A 22908-nucleotide genomic window follows, 5' to 3' on the forward strand; every position below is an offset into this window, starting at 1 on the left:
CACTTCTTTATGGTGACTTTTAAATATGTGCTGAAGCAAAAAATGTAAAGGAAAGGAAGCAATTGGAACTGGGGATGCTTTAGTTTTTTCTAGCACAAACTTGTTCAGAGGGTCTGAGGTAGCTCAATTTCATAGTCATTGTCAAGGTCAGGGTACAACTTTTTAGTTAATCACGTGCATGATATTTAATCCATTATACCAAATATTGTTCAGCCTTCCTACTGCCAGATAAAAACATTGTTTTGTATTTTAATCTTTTTTTTCTAGTACTTAGTAAGTAGTACTAAGTACTAAAAATTACTAAGTAGTAATTTTCATACTTTTTTGCTTGGCAAAATATTTGTATTGCTTTAATTATCTGTAGCACAACAATTATATAGCCTAAAAGGTTTTGTTTTTGCACTCCATCAAAATATAATGCAAGACAATGATGTTGCAGCTAAAAAGCTAGTTTGAATTTTATGTTAAAAGTGCTTTTTTGTTCAAGAGTTCAGTATGATGTAATTTGGGTTCTCTGTGCCAAGTTTACTGGGTTTTTTTCTGACAAATTCTGACACTTAGAGCATAATTCAACTATTCATTTTCTTCGGTTACTCAAAGGAAAACCCTTTTGGTAAAACTGAAATACAGATTGCAAATCTCTTAAATATACAAATCTCCTACTATACAAAAATCTTTTTGTATAACAGCACAACTGACATTGTAAAGCACAAATAATTCTATGTTGTCATGCAGAAAAAACTGCCATTTACAACACAAAACTCCAGCTACTACAGTAGAACACATGGATGTTATGGTTTAAACACTAAATTAAGGAAAACTTTGAAGATATTAGTGGAGAAACGTGCAGACACTTCCAGGCAGGTGTACTGTATGATATAGTCAGTAATGGCATGTATAAAAATGCTGAAGATAGGAACAGTGACTAAATCTGCATTTAGATGGATGAAAAAAAATCTGTAAATAGTTGGAAATTGTGGTCAAACCATTCATTGGCCATTGCACTTGTTCTTTAGTGCAATATGTAGGAGAGGAGAATCAAGAGAATGATAAAGGCCTGAACGCTTGACTCCTTGAGGACATGATGTGTTTTGGGTTCCCTCGTCCCATAGATGGAGAGGTCACTGCAAATCAATTCAAAGTTATTCTGACTGATCACCTTTATCCTTACTGAAACATTTGTCTCAGTGGGAGTGATTTCATGAAATGTCACTATCCACAGAATGATTTGATGATTATTGGGGGAAAAAAAACAAACTAAAACACCTGACAATTAAGTGTTCTTTGGAAATATATCATTTATATTTTTTCCTTGTGAAATTAATTACCAATTCATAAGCATTTTTGGTGTTTTCAATTGATTGCACTAGTGCCTAGTAGATGGTCTGTAGTGACTATATATTTGATTGATCTTTGGATGTTGTGAAGGCAAAGTTTCATTATGAATAAAGCTAACATTTTTTGAGTCAATAATTTGCTTTTGCCAGGTAGAAATGCATTTCGGTGAACTTTTGAGTTTGAGTTCGGTGAACTTTGAGTTTGAGGATTTGTATTTAAGGTTTTTTTTTTTTAAATTATTATTATTTTTATTTTTTTTTACAAAAACAAAAGTTTTCCATATGTTTGTAATATTGCATATTTAGTACATAATCGTGTTGTGGGGGAAAAGACCTCAATTCACTCATACTTGCCGATTGAGATGAAAACTGCTTAAACTATAGCCTACAAAAAAAAGTCTTAAAAGTGAATAAAAAGGAATTTTTGCATCTACAGCACATGCAGTGTAGGGGTTCTGTTACAAAACACAAAAGGGATTACAATAAATAAAATGGCAAGATTTTATTTACATCATAATCAACACAGGCATTGGACACATTAGCCAGACTAATCTGCTTTAGACATTCCATCCAAGTGCCACAAGATGTAAATGTCTTTGTCCAGCATATGTCCTAGCATACCACCATGTTAACCTAGTGGCAAAGATCGTGATTTGTGATATACTTAGGCAGCTATAAGAACTCAACCGAGGGAACTACTAGTGTAACAACTAGGAGAGAGAATATGGTCCAATTTTCAGACAAATCCAGCATTCAGGATTTCAGCAAGCTAGAGGCATATGGACACAACATTGCCAGTGTTGTGAATGTAATACAGAAAATGTGCTAAATGTATATCTTTTGCAAAAGCCTATTAGAAAAAAAATAGGACTTAACATGCTATACGAGAAAAGTGATGCACCTGGTAAAAGCACTGTTGTCAGCGCTGATGTTCCATACTGCTGGGATTTAGCTTTGAATCCCAGCTGTGTCTTATGCAGTCTGTATCCAAAGCACCCTGGGAATTAACTCACTTTCCTGTCGCCCTCTTCCCTGTTACTATGCAACAAACCAGCCAAGCAGTCCTCATGGTCTCATGATTTGAGAACAACAGCTAAGGATACATGATATGTAAACTGAAAAGATGCAGTAGCAGGCCTGAATACCAAAAAAGTGAAAAAAAAATGAAAAGCATGTTAGGTCTTACCAATGATATTACAGAAAAACACAATCACTGTATATCCAATTAAATAAAGCCCACATCCTTCATCAGAAAATTAAATTAACTACAGTAAACTAATGAATATGTGCACATTTATACTTGGTGCATGCAAAAAAGGAGAAAGAAATGTAAAGTTAACAAAATATAAGACGCTACAATGATGTATTTAAAAAGCTACTCCTTTCTCAAATAATATATAATACACAATATTTATATATTTTTTATGTATATATATATATATATATATATATATATATATATATATATATATTAAAATGTAAGTTAAAAAATACAAAACAAAAAACCAAAACAAAAACAAAACAACAAACAAACAAACAAAAACACCTCAAAAAGGGTACAGGGCCATTATTGCCTTGTCAATAAAGAAATTAACTCTGGAAATGTAGGGCTTCACTAATCTATATGCTCTATTGTCCTAAAACAGTGATACTATTTAAATAATTTTTCACATAACACTCAAATTTTACATATGGATTGCATTCACCAAAGACGCATATTCTAATGCCCAGGATAAAATCCTAACCATGTTATGTTCCATTTGTAAGGCTTTCTAGAGATCTTTCGTAATGATACATCTCACCATGACAGTATAGCTGGCCCCCCAAAGGAATACCCTAGCATTTTTCAAGCCAATATCCATCTACTGTGCCTGAAGTATATGGTAGATTACCACGGACAATACTTTTCACATTTTCTTGTCCTTAAAAAGAACTGAACAGTCTATTCATCTAAAACATACCTGAAATAGAAGCCAACAGGTAGATGTTTGAGAAAACCATACAACAGCTGCCTTCAATTTTACATTAGAAATGTATCTGAGTTAATGGGCATTTTTTCCAGGAAATATTTTACATGGTAATTAACCACACACTCCTACACAGATGGAATACACAGCAATTAAGTTGAAAAATGGTGGAATATCCCTTTCACAGCTTACATTTATTAAGTTATGTGGTATGATAGAACACATGATGAAAAGCTGAAGTTTTATAGTCATTTGCATACAATTTCTGAAAAGGCAGTTGATGATTTAGATAAGAAATATCAGTAGATCAATTCAACAAATTCAAATAAAGAGCAAATGTTGCTGTAACTGGGAGAAAAACAGGGCTGTGTGAACATTATTTTGTATAAACTAACAATAAAGCTGTCTTAAGGGACACTTCTTTTGCACATTTTTGAGAGGAATTGGGGTAACAGACAAAATTTACAGAATGGAGGCATCATCTTAAATGTTATGCCTCTTTAAATTCCAAGAAAAAAAAAAAAACCTGAACCCTACCAGACTAAATTTCTTGCTGTTTGATACGAAAAAAAAAAAAAAAAAAAGACATTATACATATTCCAACTTGAAACGCACAGACTTCAAAACAAAGAAAAGTGTGATGTACATACTGAATAGAAAATTCAGGCACAAAAAATAAAATGCAAATTCTAAGATGGGCCTAATAAAAAGGCAGCTAATGTATTATAAAGCATGAATTTATGCACTCTAACATGAGTTGCAGATCTCCCACAGTTCGAAGCGATTACAAGAAAGCACTGCTAAGCCCCTCCAGAAAATGTTAATTTCCAATAATTATTTCCTCAAAAGATAAAATAACAGCCTGAGTGTACTAGTTATATAAATCTGTGACAATGCAGTAATCATGCAACTCCCAGCAGACTAGAGAAATAGAAATTAACAGTTAATCCATTGGATTCATAGTTGTACAGGATGACAAAGGAACACACAAGCTAACCCCCCTGACATTTTTTTAAGATTAATGTTAGCTATTCATAATTGCATTTTGTAAAATTCATGCCATTATGACCAATTCTTTTTAAACCTCAATAGTCCTCCTGGCACACACAGTAAACTTAGATAATGACCACAAGGCTGTGCTGTTCTACCAATAGAACCTTCTAGTGCCTGAGATACAGGAGGATTATGTGGGTTATAAACTAGGAGTGGAGGCTAGGAATGGGGTAGAATTTTGAAACTCTGCTTTGGGCAGTGGGGTTAAGGCACTCTGACTCCCCACTCATCTTAAAGAAGACTTCTTGTTCTTGGATCTTCCGAGTGAACTCCTCTTCAAGAGCCTTGAGCAGAAAAGGAGAGGACAACATGTTCAATTCAGAAACACAAGCCAATATGAAGTTCAATATTGCACAATATCTATCTATCTATCCATCTATCTATCTGTCTCTGTCTGTAAACTTCATTTATTCAGCCCCTTTCTAAGTCAAATAAAATAGAACATTAAAATAATAAAGACAAAATCATGAAACCATCAGAAGCACAAATTAGCACAGTACTCATGGCTGCCACTCAAAAAGCTAAAGAATGTGTGTGTTTCAATAAGTTTCTTAAAAGAGGAAGTGGAATCCGAAAAATTGAGGCATCAGAAAAGTTTTCTGTGGTTACACATATCTGTGCACATCAAATCTCATCAAATCTTTTGCAGTACCTTCTTCCTGGGACGAAGCTTCTCTCTCCATTCTTTAAGCTCCTGGCTGTGCTCCTCATCCAGCTCCTTTAGTTTTTGAGTCTCATGTTCAATAAGCAGATGGCATTTCTCATTCTAGAAGACAAGGACATCTGTTTACTTACATATGAAGAACCTTTATTTTCAGTCACAACACAGGAATCATAAGTGTTTTTTGACACTGGTGCATTTTCTCCAATTAGAGTAGTAAAGCAGGCGGAGTACTGAAAGTTGGAGTAAAGTAACGAGTGTGTATGTGTGTGGGGACCTGTAGCTGCTGCAGCTCCCTGATGTTTGAGTCACACTGAAGCTGCAGGTCTCTCATCTGGTTCTCGTGCTTCTGGTGCTGATGTAGCCGTTCATTCTTCTGCCTCTTCTCCTCCTGTGTAGCAAACTGTCCCAACAAAACACAGAATGAGCACACAACACAGACATGCCCACTCGAATCTTATGCATATAAACTGGCAGTTAAAAGTTGCTGAGTGCCTTCCCTGCCAGATGCTGTGCTTTACCTGCTTGATTTTCTCCCGGTCCTGCTCCGGGGTGCCCGTGGCAGTGATGCGCAGGCTCTTTTTGAACATGGCCATGCGAGTCTTGGCCTCGCTGCGCTGGATCTTGGGCAGACGGCCTCTCTCCTGAGCCTGCCTGTTCTTCATCTCTTCTATTAGGCGCTGGTTATAGCCCTGCATTTGCTCCATTTCCTATTATCCAGACACGTTAGAGCACAGGCATCAGTGCACATGCACATACACTTACGAATATTTCTTTTGTTTTTTAAAAGTGAACATGTTACAACAATACAAGAGTTGCTGACTTTGATATTTTCAAATTGTTTTGCTAGTTTATAAACAAGACATACTACAGAAATGTTCTTCCAAAGGCAATAACAGTCATACAACTAAATGGGCTTGGACAGGTATATGATTAAATGGGCTTGTGAAACTACACTCCAGCTTAGCAGGGGTTTTTTTTTTTGTGATGGTTATGCAAACAGTGATGAAATAACTACAGTTTTCACCTGGATTTGAACTAGATTCTAAAAGCGCTTCTATAGGTGCAAACAGACTTCAAAAATATGCATAATATACTTTTTATATGTGTATCATGAATATAATTCATGCAGCAAATGAAAAGGTCTTTTGAAAATAAAAATAAAAAATTCAAATGCTTTGGCTCAATTAAACCTTCCCCCAAATTTCAGGTTCTGATTTAATGGCTGTCTAATTTACCCACTTTTTCATGTCTCTTCAGGAGCTGGTGCCTTTGCATGAAGTATTGATCTTTCAGCTGCTGCTTCAGCAATTGGTGCTTCTCCTGCAGATGGCGCTCTTCTAACTCCCACATGGCTGCTTCACGAGCTGTGGACAAGAGAGTGATATGTGAGATATTAATATCACAAAGACCAATGAATGACAGTGAGAGGCTGAAAGAGAAAGGAAAGAAGAGGAAACATACAGATTAAGACAGGTTGTACAGAGTTACAGTAAATATATAACATCGGACAGCTACTTTCAATACGGTCTAACTAAAAACACATGGAACATCATATTAAGATCACTCTTATAAAGTATCTGTGCTACATCCCTTGAGGCTAAATGCTCAAAAAAGAAGATGTTGGACTGACAAACAGGTCAAATTCATTACAATTAAACATGTAAAACAAGTATATTCTGTGCTAACGGGAGAGTACAGAAAAGTATGTCACACTGTGGTCATACCTTTCTATAAATACCCATTTTCACTGCTGCATCGTGTGAGATGTTTCAGACATGCATCATGCAAAACTTTGGACAAGCAACGCACTTAAACTTTATTATTCGGTGAATGGTATTTGTAGGTTCTGCAAATTCATATTTATACATGCAGTCTGGTTAAGTAGCGTGAGACCTCTCATGAGCTGCTGCTTGTGGTTGAGGCAGTCCCGCTCTATGGTGGCGATTTCCAGCTTGTGCTGCTGAATGATCTTCTTCAGAGCACAATCCAGCTCTTGCTGCTGCTTCTGCAGGAACTCCTGTTCCTGGGTCGAGGAACAAGAGCAGGGCAGGAGGTGACAAGAGAGAGAGAGAGAGAGAGAGTCATGAGAGAATGAGATCTGAAGTGGCATTAATTAAATGTCTCAAGCTACAGTGGCACAGTGGCTGTGCAACCAATCACAAAAAAGGTAGACATTTCACACTCAAAACAGGTCAAAAAAATGCTGTCTGAAAGTGCATTTAGAGAAAAGTGAAAGATGCATCAACAGCAAAAAAATGTCTCGCAATAAGACAACATTCACATCCCATGAAACAACGGTACAGCCTGATATGGATGGGTGGAACATAAGGTAACCAAGAGAATAAAGCATATTACAAGGTCAAGGCTTCAAGTGATCATTTTGAATCCGCATTAAGATTAGTGCTTATAGAGTAGGAGAATGAGTAATACAGACACTGCTGACATAAATCAAAAATATTTGTATCTGAAAATATTAAGACGGTTTACAATTATATTAAGGTCCTTTTAACATTTTCTCTACATACTTCACTAATTGTTAACTTAACCACATAGATAAATGGGTCATGATGAGATATCCCATGGTATGTGTCCTAGTGTAGCCACAGTGATGGTCACCAGCTTTTCTGTTTTTGAACATAGAGCCATTGTCACACAGATGAGAACAGTGTGATTGAAACATACAGAAACTCAAACTGAGTTGGAGTAAATTAGACCACAGTACAGTATGTTTAAAGAGAGACACTGCACCATAGCACAAACATAGAGACAGCACTCCAAAAAGAAGAGCACCATCTTGCCCACATGTGCCTTCCCCATCATAATGCAGTACTCAAGTTGCTAAGCTTGTGAAAGTGCATGAAACCTAAGACAAACACACATATGTGTGACAAGTGTACTAGACAACAATTGAGAAAAGACAGTCTTTTCTGTGAAAGGGACACAGTCAAGTTTTTCAGGCAGAGGTCACTAGATAAAGGACTTCTTTTTAGGTCACATTTAATGTTTTTTACATTTTAAAAAACAAACAAACAAACAAACAAACAAACAGGCAACATCAGTGGATGTATGTAGCAATGTGTCAGTGGATGTATGTAGCAATAAGCCTACGTGTCTCGCTCCGATATGTTTGGCACAGAATGAGTTTCTCTGGCCACACTTCCATACATGTGGTGGTAACCAGGCACATGTGAGCAGGGGCAGTGGCAGGAAGGAGGAGGGCGACACTTACATCCTGCATCTGTGCGTTGAACAGAGCACATGAGGACAACTGAAAAGACTGTATCATAACCTGGGCCACAGCCTGTGGAGCAAAACACAGCGCACGCTCCCACATCAGGGACAAGACACTTGCATGCTCGCATGTGCGCGCACATACACACTCACAGCAGTTTATCACCTCTCAGAGCAAACAGAAACACACACACCCACACCCCACTTGCAGTTCCTCACTCTTCCTCGGCATCTGGTGATGGGCTAAGGTTAAGGGTTAAGGCAGTAAGACTGGCGTGCGGGAGAGGGGCTGTAAATTCAGATCCTCCAGGCTAACAGAGCAGGGGCTTGTTAGGGAGCAGTTGAATGCAGAGGTCTTCAAGTCCTCTTCAGGACAAGACTTCGTTTGGTTCAGTATCCTCCACATGCTTGTTGATGTGAAGCATTAATAATAGGCACAGCAAGAATAGATATTAAGTACAGATTAGTCTGTTAAAATTGAGTCCAAAGGCCTGATCTGGTGTCTGAGTAAGAATGAAGGAAAGAAGGGACTGACTTGCTGAGTGGTATTAGCTCAACATGTTGCACAACCCATCTGAAAGCAGCACACCTCTTTTATGGAGGGAACAGCATGTTTCAAGAACAAGACAAAATGTCAAATATCCATAAAGAAAAGACTGGATTGCGATTTACAATGGTCTGTTCAGTCCTTGTGTGCTGTATATGGCAAATAGCACCACTCAGCTCCAAAGTGAAGTGACAACAGTTCCTGGACACCTTGCAAAATGCTAGAAGAGGACGTTCTGTATGTATGAATGTGTGTGTGTGTGTGTGTGTGTGTGTGTGTGTGTGTGTGTGTGTGTGTGTGTGCGCACACACGCTAATGTATATGTAAAATAGTTGGATAGAGTGGGCTTGTAATGGCTATTGAGATATTTACCTCTTCTTGCTGAACAACAGCTAGGTCTTCCTTTAAGCGTTTCATAAGTTCTTTTCTCATGTGTTTGGGTGACAGGCCGACTTCCTGTTTGACCTATGGCGTACGATTATGCAAACAGATAGGGAATTGAGGCTTGGCTGTGTCAAGGCCTGAGCACAGCTGCCATGATGTATTAGTTGAAGAAATGTCATGCAATGATTAGTTTGAAAAAGAAACTTTACTAGTGTGAGGATTAGTACCACTGAAAGTTATCTAGATCCAGTAATGAGTTAGTGTTGACTTATGTTTAAACAGAGATCAACCAGAAACCCTAAGGAGGTTGTCAGACAGGTAAATTGATTAAGTTGATGTTATTATATATATATATATATATATATATATATATATATATATATATATATATATATATATATATATATATATATATATATATATATATATATATAAAAATCAGCCACCATATCAGAAAGCATGTCAGATAAGTAAAAGAGATAGGAAATGTTTTAAGGATAAACCCAGGTCTGTTGTTCGCCTATGCAATATTACTATGATAATGCTGAATGTAGTAATGTAGTATAATCTCTAAAATGATGCACACTATAACACACTATATTCACAAGGAAAGGCAGGGTAGAGACAGACTCTGTGGTACTTCCTTCTAGCTATGAAGGTAGACAGTTGTGTCTCCCAGCCAGTAGTGGCACATTGCACACCTGGAATTCATACCCAACGCCCAGTTATTTGATCTTATTTCTACACTTTTACTGGTTTTTTTTTTTTTTTAATCCAAACATCTGAGACAACAATAACTATAATTTCATAACAAGTCCTGTGTCACAGAAAGGTTAATGAGGTCATGAAATAAAATTAAGTTTTTCAGGCGGCACGCTCACTATGGTGAATGTCCAGAGATAGCATACAATAGCATGAGGAATCCTGTACATAGCTCTGTTACTCCATCTGCATTCATCTTCACTCAATAGCCAGCTTAATAATGTACTTTAGTGTGCATCATGCAATAGAGATATGTATTAGTTCTAAAGGAAAAAAAGATAAAATCTATTATTTAGGTATAACCAAAGTACCATAGAAGACTTTTCCCCCCCTTTTTTTTAACATATCTGATAGTCAGTCAAAGCCCTCCACCACAGCACAGAGGATCACTCTCCAGAGCACTCTCACACAATCAACATCATATCAAAAACATCAAAGAACAAATCAAAACAGGATTACATGGTGATACATATTACTACATTAACCATGTTATTTAAATGTTAGAATGCTATAAATAACTATGGACTGTATTTTAAAAGAGAAGAGGGTCACCAAAGCATACACTGCAGTGCAGTACAGTGCCGTATCTGAACGATTCATGCACAGCCATGCAGAAAGAAACAAACAGGGCAACAGCTGAGCAAAGAAGGCATGCTGCCAGCACACATGTGAAAACAAAACTAAAAAAATAAAGCAATTACTGAAAAGTATAGCCACACATCTGCAAAAACACATTATTAAAACCATGCCAAGCAAGTAGCTGCAGTGTCCAACAGAAAATGTGGGGAGATGTTCCAGGCATACCTTTATTTCGAGTCTCAACTGCTGCTCTGTTTCTAATGAAGTGTTAAAAGTTTGCTTTGATGTCAAGGCTGAAGCCATGTTGCAATGGCTGAACAGAGCCAAAGTGTAAATCGTGATGACTAAAGCCAACCAGCACCCTGCCCTGAACTGTTTAAATGTTGGAATACACAGAAAGGCTGCTTGGAAATGGCCTGTAAGATGACCTTGAAGACAATGCAGCTGCAAGATGCAGTCATTGTGATCGGAAAACAAAGCCACGAGTGTGGACAGATAACATATGCATGCATATAGGACCTTAGTGAAGGCTGCACCCAGATATAAAGAATTCAGGAAAAAGCCATTTACGCATATCTCTGTGAAGCACAGCCCCTCCACCGCACAAAGACAGACCAATACAGCAACAAGTCTACAAACACATATACACAACAGTAACTGTGACTGCCTTTCTCCCTCATACCTCTTTCTTGCGATTCTTAAGCATGTTCTGGAACTTGGAGAGCTCTTTGTCCTGCTCTGCTTTGATCCTCTTAGCTTCATCCCTCAGGCGGTTGGTGTGGTCTTGCTCCATGCGCTCTATGCTCTGCTTCTGCTGCTTCTCCAGGTTCTCCACCTCTTGGTCGTACTGGCGCTTCTTCCCCTGAGAGGGCGAAAGAAGGTAAGAGAGAGATGCTAAAATGAGGAACTGGAATGCCCAGCAGGGTGACTTTATCCTTGGGAAACCTGCCCAAGTGCCTGAGACTTAGATCAGGTACACAAGCCTGAGCTCACTGTGAGCACCTGCCAGTCCAGGCATATACACAGATAGAAACTGCACAGTAATATGTTAGGGAACAACTCTAGGGGTAAATATACAACAGAATAACTCATGCAATGAATATTACAAATTAAAAGTTCCATATAGGACTGACTTAGTTCATTAAAAAAATCACTTTTATTAAATAATAATCTTAATTCACATTAGGGAAATCCAAAAGGTGTCTGATAGATCAGTAAGCTATATGAGCCGATCAAAGCATACTTTAATTGAGCAGGATCAGCTATATCCCACTTGCTTTAAAAAAGCAAGGAAATTAGTGAAAATTCCTCTTCTGCCACTGCGGTGATATTCACCCAACAATTATTCCACCAAATCTAGACATGCCACTGAACTCTAGTTCAGAACCTGGTAGCATTGAGTACACCTGATCCATTATACCCAAGAGTTCATTGTTGAGTTATATAACTTGGGTAGCTAGTGATGGACCCAGTGTGACCTTCACTTGTTTTTCTGAACAATCAAGTTCATCTCAAGACAAGGAAATGGCCTGTGCTATTTATGTAAGCATCAGATCCACCAGTTACAAGAACTTTAAAATGTCAATGGTGTGGATTGACTTGTGCACTGTGGAGATACATTACCTGGCTCATCCCTACTAATAATATTAAGGACATAAAAGAGATGCCAGTGAGTAGTTCCTGTAGCTCACCTGGTAAAGCAAGGTGACATACTGTCAAGCTAATAAATATGCAAGTCACTCAGGATAAGAGTGTCTGCCGGAAATGTAAATGTCTCAAATGCCAATCCTGGAGGGTTTCAGCACTGCAGAGTTTACCATCCGGGATCCAACACAACTGAATGTACTCACTAAAAACTGTGCAACACTGTGTCCTTCCAAATTGGATTTGGGTAATTGAGCTGCAAACTGTCTGACGTGTGCTGAGAGGGCATGAAGCACTGACCGTCATCTCCTGCTCAAAGCGACGGTACAGCTGCTCTCTCTGCTGCTGCAGCTTGTTGCTGAGCTGCTGATAGGATCTCTGCTCCTCTTTCTGCAGAAGCCTCAGCTCGTGCAGCTCCTGACGCCTACAAAACGACCACATAAAACATCACATCATTGCAGTGAACAGCACATAATGCCACCCACAGCACAAAATACCCAAATGGAATTGTAATTTTCTAGAAATGTAGACTACCACCACTTTCAAACGCTACAGTGGCCAAATATAACAAATACAACACCATCATCAAGAAGGAAAAAGCCCTGTGTAATGTATTGATAATAGCAGTCAGTACCTTAGAAACCTCAGTTCCTCACTCTTGGTGTCATTATCAGTAATTATTTTTGAAGTGGTCACGCTGACCTCCACTCCATCCACAATAAACTTGCGTGTTTTTTTCAAAGTCTTCTTCTGCCGTCTGGTGTCCTTTGGAGGAACATTAAACTTCATGAATATAAATATCATAAAAGATCAATCTGATGCATCTGGGCAGATTCTGAAGATATTTTTACCTGTATAGAAACAGACCCCTCCTTGCCTTTGGATAGGAAGCTGGAGATAGAAAGATTTATGTCAATGCTGTTGGTATCTGCTGCAGAGCTACTTCCGGAATCAGAATCCTTCTCGACATCAGGTTTAACTGCCCTAGGTGTATTTTGGTCCACATCAGCTTCTGTAGCTGCTTCAGAGGATAATGATTGCTCCTCACTGGTTTCTTGTGGCACACTGTCTTCCTCTTCCTTTTCTCCATTAATGACAATGACAGGTGCCACATCATTACTCCCGCTCTTCTTTGTCTCTGCAGGAATGTCTTCTAAAACTGTGGTGGTCTGATTCTCACTTTGAGATTTAGACTCCTGGGTTTCTTTTTTAGGTTGGTCCTCTGAGGGTTCTTCTTGAGGCTTCATCTTTTCTTCCTCCTCATTACTCTCCTCCTTTGTAGGCTTGTCAGCAGAGGTCTTTTCAACCACTTTTTCTGGCTGTCTATTTTGTATGCTCTTGCCTGTGTCTCCTTTAGTCTCAACTGAGCCCTCTGACTTTGCTGTGACATCCACGCCAGCCTCACTACATTCAACATTAGCTTCTGTGGAAAAGCCATCACCCTTGTCCTCTGATTTGGTTTCTTCTATGAGTTTAGAATACTCTTCTGCCTCTGTTGCAGTTTTGGGCTCTGATTCCTCAGTCTTCTCCATCCATTGATCTGATTGTACATTGTCCATTTTCCTTTCCTCCTCAAGGTTCTCTCTATATGCTTCCTTTGAAACCTCCTGCTTCTCCTCTTCTCCAGTTTCTTCACTGACAGTCACAACCTTCTGGACAGCAGCCTCCTGGGTCTCCATGCTGACTGGCATTGGGGCACTTGGTTCTTCAGCAGTGTTCTCCTTATCAGTAGTTTCCAGAGTCTGGATTTCTCCAGGCTTTGACACACTCTTGTCTCCAGGATGTGAGCCCTCAGCATTAAGTTCGGTATCTGTGGTTCTGTTCCTAGCCTCTTTCTCAGCATGGTCAAGCTGACTGGAGGGCACCCCCACAGTGGAGGTCCCCTTGCTGACCTCAGCCGAGCGGGGCTCTGCCTGTGGCTCGGCCCTCTCACTGACTGATTCTAACACAGATGTGTTCTGAGAAACTTTGTCATCGTCTATGCTCCCAACACTGGTTTCTGACAGTGCACGTTTGTGTCCTCGTATGTCCTACAAACACAGAGAGACATCGTGAAATGGTTGTTCATTTTAAACCTCTTTATCAACATCTGATAAATAAAGGCAGAACTCATTTAATGCACATAAGAGAATGAACATATCCACTAATGTATACAAGTGTTAATGTTCATCATCAAGTGATTTGATTCCAAAGAATGAACTGCCATACCAGCTGTGTGTCTGGTTCGTCTTCCTCCTCCTCCTCTTTGCCTTCCTCAATCTCCTCAAACACTTCTGCTTTGGCCTCAGCAATCAGCTCAAGCAGAGGTTTGTTATTAGTCACACTTGCAACAAATGGATGCTGAAAGCACAGAATTAACCACAAAATGGTGACATCTCAAGGTGAAAACCATTTAGCTTTAGGAACGCTCTGTCCCTTTATGAGTAAGTCACCTGCATAAGTTGAGTAGTGCTCCATCTCTGGTCTACATTCTTGTCCAACGCTTTCTTCAGGAAATCACTGAACTCTGGAGACCTTTCAACAAGTTAGGAATTGCATAAAAATCCATCCCTTAACTGAAAATCTCGTCTTCACCAAAGACTTTATAATTCAAACTGAAAAACTGAAAGATATGGTGCCATGCAATGCAATTTCTGTGCTCTTGGTGGGCAACTGCTAATCTGATTCATCATTACTCATTCAAGCAGCTTGCAGGCTGGATACATCACTACTGTGAGATCAATTCAAATGCTATTTATCAAATCAGTGTCTCTTTGCATAAAACATCCTTAAATTAATCCTCAATTTTAAAAAATTAAACTGGAGGATCAAGTGAATTCCTCATCCACAGATGAAGGGAATGAGAATTTGCACTTCTCATGGTAATGATTCAGCAGGCATACCATCGTGAAGGCTGCAAAAGTGTGGGGGGCTCAGACTTTGCTATTTTGAGCAAGACTCTCATCGGGTTCATCTCGTGATTGGGTGGCTCGATCTGTGCCAGCTCGATCAGTGTGATCCCCAGAGACCAGATGTCTGCTTTGTAATCATAAGGCCTGTCCTTTGATGTTTCACACATCACTACCTCAGGAGCCATCCTGCAGACACAAGAGGAGGAAAATAAAGACAGACAAAAAGTGGGAAAATAAAGGGAACAGAAATAAACAATGAAAAATGTGTTTAAATACAAGTGACGCATTAGCCAAGATATTAATCATAAATGTACTTTTGTTACCTTATGGCATTAATATTTTATTGTTAAAAATAGATTTCTATGAATATTTTTAAAATGCTTATCATAATGCTCTCCATATTTTTAACATCATGCAAAAGGCTAAAAATACTAAATTTCCCAAACAGACAACAGCTGGACTAACCAGTAAGGAGTTCCAATGAAAGAGTCTCTCCTCTGAAGGGTCTTTGTGTTCTTTGCAGACACTCCGAAGTCAGCTGAGTGAAGACAATAATCCATATTAATACGCATGTCTGGAAGCCATAGCCAACAAGACATGGGAAAGAAAACTTTTTGGTATGTCTCTTACAATATTAAAAATATATATATAGAATCTCATCTTAGTTTACTGTTTTCATGCTCAGTATATAAACAGTATATAAATTACCAACACATGCTAAGTAGGAGCCTAATAAGCAGTACAACTGGATGCAGCTAGCAAAGTTTCTCACCTAGCTTGATGTCACCATCTGAGCTAAAGAGAATGTTTCCAGCTTTCAGGTCTCTGTGGATGATCTTGTTCTCATGGAGATAAGACAGGGCCTCCAGGGACTGTTTACACACGACCTGGATCTGTGGCTCTGTCAGGGGCCGCTCGAGCTCTGGAGACATAAATACTCAATTAGATGCATCCATATACATATATAGAAAATAGTACAAGGTGAAAACAACAAAGTACAATAAAAAAAATTAAACATGAAAAATACAGATCTTTGTAGAATCGTGTAAAATTATGCTTAAACCATCATAAGAAAAATTAACACCGTACTGACTTGGTTAGGCACATTAAGCCCTCCTCTGACTAACTCTTTAAGGCATCATTTAAAATGTGTCGCCATTTTCAACTAGACATTAGAGCTAAAGCTAAAATAAAGCTATTTCTGTTACAGTCCCTCATAATCCTGTATAATGCGCTGTTGTTTCATGGTTCTTTATAATATGCTGCTGCCCTTGGCTTGCTGATAACAGTCCAGCCTTGTGACAGGAGAGCTGTGACCTGGGCCCTGCTGGGGGGGGGGGGAGTGAGGCCTACTCGAAAGAGACAAGGGAGAAATAGTCATACCAGCACAAGCACTGAGTCAACTCTCCTGCTCAAACTTTTCCAAGGATAACATCTCTTCACTAACAGCACCCCCTACGAGCACTTCAGATTCAGGTATAAACTGGAGCATTGCATATATGTATGACATTGTCATAATGAGCACTAAACGTTTGAATCATTCTATAATCAGAAATATTTAGCCACTATGTTAGTGCCCCTAAAATCTAAGAAACTACTAAAATAAATGTATTAATAAAAGATCTAAAAATGCACCGTTTAACTTACTCTCCTGTTTGATTGTAATGCTATTGAGAGGCCTAAATAATATGACTTTCATCAACTGGTATAATGTGCTCCCATAACATTTACTGGAAAAACAGTGTAGGATGGTTTCAAAAACATATCCAAATAATACAGCAGAAAAAGCTGAGTTGCTTAAAGACACCAACCACTCCTTGAAATCGGACCTTAGATAATTACATGCTTAGACCTTTCCAGTGTCAAACTGAGCATAAGCTTGTGGCAGTGAAACTGAGGATAAAGGAATTAATTTGAGATAACTATTCAACTGATTCAACTGTTTTCAAAGTCTCTTTTCCAACAATCAAGAAAATGAAACTCACCCAACATGACAGCATCAACTGCTCCTCCTGCACAAAACTCTATAAGAATCTAGAGACAGAAAGAGAGCGATGGAGCAGACATATTGTTTTTAGAATAATGATTAATTTATCTGAGTTTCTGTGTAATTCACCATCCAAGAACAACAAATGGACTAGAAAGGCAAAAGCTTTTAGAAAAAAAATGGGTGCTCACAACCACATTACCTGATCAGATTTTGACTTACATTTTGGAATAAATCTCTGACATAGGCAATAAAAAAGCTAAGATTTCAAAGGGTTCTGGTGTACTGCCAGATGGCCATTATTCAATTATACACCATTATGTGAAATTACGGTCACTGTAAGGTATGAAATTGCAAACTTTGTAATCCATACCACTATGCCATTCTGACCAGAGCCATGAATGCCTGGTTAGACGTATCAAGTGGTATGAGCAAAATCAACACAAACCATGTATTCGGCACTTTCGGTAACACACCACAAAAATAGTAAATTACTAGGCCCAATTGCACGAAAACCATCACAACTCACAGAATAATTAAATTAAACAATTAAATTAATTGTTTTCCACATCTGATACATCTAAACAGTGAAGTTAACATCGACTGATCAAATGACTTGAGCACATATTTTGCTCATGGTTGCATTAATATTTTAGATATTTCTGTTGAAGATCCTGCATGCTGTGCAAACCATCTCCCAGACCATTTAAAACTGTTAACAGATGACTGACTTTATATGCTATTCCAGTTTTAAGCAAACATGGGAGTGTTGGTGCATTAATCTCATCTGACAAGACTGCAGAAGCAAGCCAGTCCTACATGTAAGTTATTCATGACTACTTTCTCTGGTTATTTGTAGCAAACCATTACCCTCACATATATACCAACCACAGGTGGGGGGGATCATTTGAAACCACCTAGACATAATTGCTTTGTGAAAGAATCCACCAATGAATGGGCAGACAGCAGGCTGTGGGCAACTGAAAGTGACCCGACTCATTATAAGATGTGTAGGGCTGGTTGTTATAGTGTCGTTGGTAATAAAAATGCCTCTCCTGTGTGGGACTTGAGTTCAAACCTTCATTGAAAAAGTGCACCACATTATACCAATAAATGTCCTTTGGCAAGACTCCTAACACTACATTTGCCTACCTCTAACACAATAAGTCAATCTGGATAAGAGCATCCGCCAAATGCGTAACATGTAAATAGGGCATACAAGTTATAGTTACTGAGTTAATTTACCAACAATTACCTATATAATTTTCTAAAGTTGAAGTGCAAACAGTATGACCTCACACCTAAAGTAGGTGTGTGTGTTTATTTGCATAATCTGAGAAAAACCGTAAGAACACAGAAAAGTTAAATTGGAGCTCTTTACCCATAGTTTGCTCTCATAGTAGAAGGCATCAAGCAGCTTGACTATGTACTGATGGTCGCAGGAGGCTAGGATGTCAATCTCTACCATGTAGTCTTCCAGCTCCTCCTCTGTCTTGGTGTCAATCACTTTAGCAGCAGCCAGAATGCCTGTTTGCTTGTTCTGAGCCTAAGGCAAAAACATGAATGAAAGGCAGCTGATCAGATGAAAATGTTTACAAAGGCCAAAGCACAGTAAACACTGTACTGCAAAACAATGGCACTGGTAAGCACATGTATTTAGACCACTACTAAAATTTGTTTAGATCAAGTCATTAATTTAATTATTTTTACTGAAAAACAACTGCAACAAACATGGCTGATTTCATAATGTATCTCATCACATTTTGAATTTTTGGTGGGATTACAGCCCTGATTTGACCGGCTTTTATCCTTTATAGCATTTCAACTGTCAGTATATTTTTGGAAAGAAATAGTGGGGCAAGAAAAGTGTACTCCCTCTGACCTACTTAAATACATATCCACATCTTCCCATCTCACTCTGCCAACTGCAGTGACATTCCTGTGGAACTAAACCTCTCCATTTGTAAAAGTCATTAAATCAATATGGCCATTCTTAGACATACTTAGACATATAGTGTGTAATCTGGCAAAATACTTTGTTATTAGTTCCCATTATAATGATATGGTGTTCTAATAGTAAAGGAAAAATATCTAGAGTAAATGCTTTTAAATATGTACTGAACAAAAAGTTTCATTTAGTGATCTAAATTTGCAACTTAATTTCCTATTGTAGCTATTACAGACTTGAAACTGAGGTTCAAAAAAGCAGAAGGAAGAAAGAGAGAGATGAAAAAAAGACAGTTACCTCAGAAGAAGGCATGTCAAAAACTGTTCAAATAAGCAAGCAAACTTGGCTATGCTAAAATAAAGCTTCAATTCATATATCTACAGTCACTGCTAATGAGATAAGTCAAATGTGTTGCTGAATATCTATTTTAAGTTACTAATGGGAGGAGTGACATAAAAGTCCATTCCCTACTTCACAACCAGGAGCACAGGTGCTATTTTGAGAATGGCTACAAGAATAATGTTTATGGAGACCAAATCACAGAAGCAGAGAAAGGAAAGAATGAAGTATGGCAATGTATGTGTGGGTCAGACTTTCTATTTACACAAAGCATTACATCACACGCTCACACTCTGGTTCTCTTTGTACTAGCCAACGCCTATCCCCACTGTAATCAGTGAGGAAACAAACAGATGAAGCTTTTTTGAATGTTATGATCCTCTCATCTTTTATTAAGCTATTCTACCTAAATCTAGCTATTTTATGGGAGCAACACATAGTATTCCTGAATATTATTAGACGAAAGAAAGCAAAAAATAAAAAATAAAAATATGAAATGAGAAGTAAATGTCAAACATCTCATTACTACAGGACACAATGAAGACTGCTCAATTGGATATTAATTCACTCTAATCTGCTACAGTGACCAAGCTAACCTAGTTATAAATACAAGTTACCAACTTTAAAGCATGGTGTTTGCTTTGAGGTAGGGACTGTAACACATGTAACAGATTTTAGCAGCATTCTCCCACACTCTATTCACACAACCATTAGATTCTCTAGTCCAGAGTGTATGGGAAGGAACACACTCCATGCTTTCTACACAGATCAGTCTGCAAAAACACTGCATGCAATGAAATCTTAAAATTAGAAGATTTTACAGTAACTACAAAGGATAAGTCAGCATGTGTTAGTATCTTACAGACCACATTGTTTAAAGTGTAGCCAACATCCCCCCTGAATTTGGAAAGTTATGCCAGTACTAATGAGCAGTAACTTAAGTTTTGTATAAAAGAACAAGCCATACATTTCTCAGGAAAAACTACAACGATTTTCCAACTGCATCATAAATCAATCAACAGCTCTTTCCTCAAACATTGTCCTACCAACCCATTTAGCACACATTATTCAACAAAAGCAATAACTATCTGGCCAATAGACTGAATAGATAATTAAATTAACAGATTATTGGTTATTGTGTAAAGAAATGAAGTGGGTGGCATGTTGGAGACACCCAGACAAGTGCATGGCAAAGCACAATACATTCCACAATAGGGAGCAGTAACAAAGCATTTGGACTATTTGGTAAAGTAGATGATCCATGTCGATCCTCACAAGCATAACGTTTTTGGCTGTCAGCAATAACTGCCATTTTTAAAATCAGAAAATGTCAAAGCCTCTCTACATAATGTAAGATATGTATGAATTTCTCACGTCTATTTTAATAGTATTATTATGCAATCACATGCCTTCAAATCATGCCCACTTAGTATTATGTCCTGTTTGTTTCACAGTTGAAGTTGTCAACCTTTTTTTACTACCATATCAGTCTATATCAAAAGTATATCAGCAGCCTATTATAGCATTGTGACATAAGTACCATGACATAAGGTCAAGTATGTTAATGTAAAATTGAATTACTTAAATTTAGGGTCGATGTAAAATATAAAGATGCCCATATACTCTCCAGGACAAACTGAGCGTTGTCCATTAGCTTGATATTTCCTTGTTTTCACTGGAAATCGAAATAGCAGTTTATGGACATCCATGAGCAAAATCAGTATCTGAAATTTTTACCTTATAAACCTTCCCAAAGGCTCCATCTCCAAGTTCACCGACAATTTCCCAAACTTCTTCGGGATTCAGGTCTCTGTGGACGTGCTCATACTGTTTTTTCTTCTTCTCAGTGCCCAGCTTAAATATTTTTCGCAAATTGAAAAAGGACATATTTTGGGTCGGAATGTACACTATTAAAGCACTAAATTCGATAATGACCACTAATCTCAATCAAATTACGTTTGCCAACAAGATAGCTATCGTTAGGTGTCAATACCAATTCCTTATCCAGCTAGGTTAACTCGTGCTACACATTTGTAGCTTGATAGGTGACAGCCACAAACGATTCTAATCTTGGATGCTGCGAAATCCACTACTGGCTAGCTAGCCTGTCAATACGCTTTCGACTATTTATGTAGCTAGCATATATCTATAAAATGTCCATAGCTGTAAAGTAAAACCATCCGCAACTACGTCCATAGCTAGTCGAAATTAGAGACACAAAATAGCATTCTTCTTCCTTGGATAGCAGTCTCGTTCGTTGGCTAGCTAGCTTGTTACATGTCTTTTGGTTCCTCTTATATATTTGCTGGTTAGTCCATCTTTGAGAATCCACTTTAGAAAGGCGAAACTTTGCGCTGTGCGATTTGGTAAGGTCACTGAATTCCTCCAGCTATCTAGCTACCATATATCCTTCAACAAGTAGCTACCACGCAAGCTATGGAGTACGAAAAGCAGATACTGATACCCAAACTAATCGAATAGCTAAGCTACAGTACCCAGACGAACTGGTTACGGCCCAACCAGCCCCCTGAAGCTCGTCCCTGGCTTAAAAAAATAAAATACAATAAGAACCCGATTGACTTAAATCAGTTACAAGTTATATGTCATAAGTTCATCAACGTCCACTTCTAACGTCCATTCTTCTTCATGCGAGCTCGTGATCTCGCTTCCAGCTTCTTTGGAGACACGCGAACCGTTTGCGACACAAGGAGTGGATTTGGAAAGCGCGTGCACAGCGTCGACGCGAGCACCTGCGCAGGCGCAGTCCAACACAGACGGTGACGCTGTAGTTTGGGACGGGCTATCATCGCGTGTCCTTGGTTGGGCTAACTTCGTTTTTACGTTTTGAATCAAATATGTTTAATACCTTGTTATAATCTAGAAATAGTAGCTACTAAATATTAGTAGGTATATTTCTCAAAAAATATTAGCTAAAATTGCTTAAACATCACTAGGTTAGTTTAAACGTAGGATAGATCTTATGTGAATATAAATGTAAATGAGTTTTGATTAGACTATATTGTGTGTCTACATCTACACATAATCATATGGAAATATTTCTTCTCTTTTAAAAATATAAGTGCTAATAATATATTATAGGTCCATTGGTCAAGATTCAAGAAACAAAATAACGTTTAGGTTAAAGTGGGGTGAGCACAACAATGGAATTTTTTTTTTATTTTAATTATTTGGATCCGATTTCAAAACCCCCAAAATCAAAAGTTGAGAAAATTGTGACAAACAATCCAAAAAATGTAATTAACACAATCATTAAATTAAGAGCAGTTAAAAAGATGTTTAGATTTAACTGAAATATTTTATATCCACATTTAGCACGTACTATTTGTGTGTAGCTGCGTTTATCTGGTTGATTTGTTGCCTCATGATACAGTTTGACGTGGCAAAAAAATAAGACTAAGAGCTGGAGATACGTCTGCTAGGCGCTGACAACACAGCAAAATTAAAGAGATGAGATGAGACGGAATCATATCGCGATCAGATTTGAATAATCGGTAAGAGTATTTTCTTATATTTAATTTGGATTTAATGTAAAAGTTTCATGTTTGATGTAACAT

At 38.1% G+C, this 22908-nt stretch overlaps 1 protein-coding gene across 4 annotated transcripts; it reads right to left on the bottom strand.

Moving 5' to 3' along the window:
* Window positions 1-3477: 3477 nt before the first annotated feature.
* slka (STE20-like kinase a) lies at window positions 3478-22054 on the bottom strand. 4 transcript variants are annotated; one of them, XM_027017611.2, is made up of 20 exons: window positions 21071-22054; window positions 18428-18592; window positions 17045-17093; window positions 15832-15981; window positions 15525-15597; window positions 15051-15245; window positions 14601-14682; window positions 14377-14508; window positions 13020-14198; window positions 12803-12933; window positions 12469-12592; window positions 11207-11386; window positions 9172-9264; window positions 8251-8322; window positions 6915-7044; window positions 6261-6385; window positions 5540-5728; window positions 5296-5421; window positions 5010-5123; window positions 3478-4641 (listed from the first exon to the last, which is right to left on the bottom strand). In XM_027017611.2, exons 1-20 carry the CDS (start codon window positions 21218-21220, stop codon window positions 4504-4506), a joined length of 3597 nt encoding a protein of 1198 aa, XP_026873412.2. In that variant the 5' UTR covers window positions 21221-22054; the 3' UTR covers window positions 3478-4503. The 4 variants fall into 4 exon arrangements, with proteins under 4 accessions (XP_026873412.2, XP_026873414.2, XP_026873413.2 ...); XM_027017613.2 differs by lacking the exon at window positions 9172-9264; XM_027017612.2 differs by lacking the exon at window positions 8251-8322.
* Window positions 22055-22908: the final 854 nt, after the last annotated feature.

The sequence above is a fragment of the Electrophorus electricus genome, chromosome 11 (assembly GCF_013358815.1).
Source record: "Electrophorus electricus isolate fEleEle1 chromosome 11, fEleEle1.pri, whole genome shotgun sequence".
Classification (NCBI taxonomy): Eukaryota; Metazoa; Chordata; class Actinopteri; order Gymnotiformes; family Gymnotidae; genus Electrophorus; species Electrophorus electricus.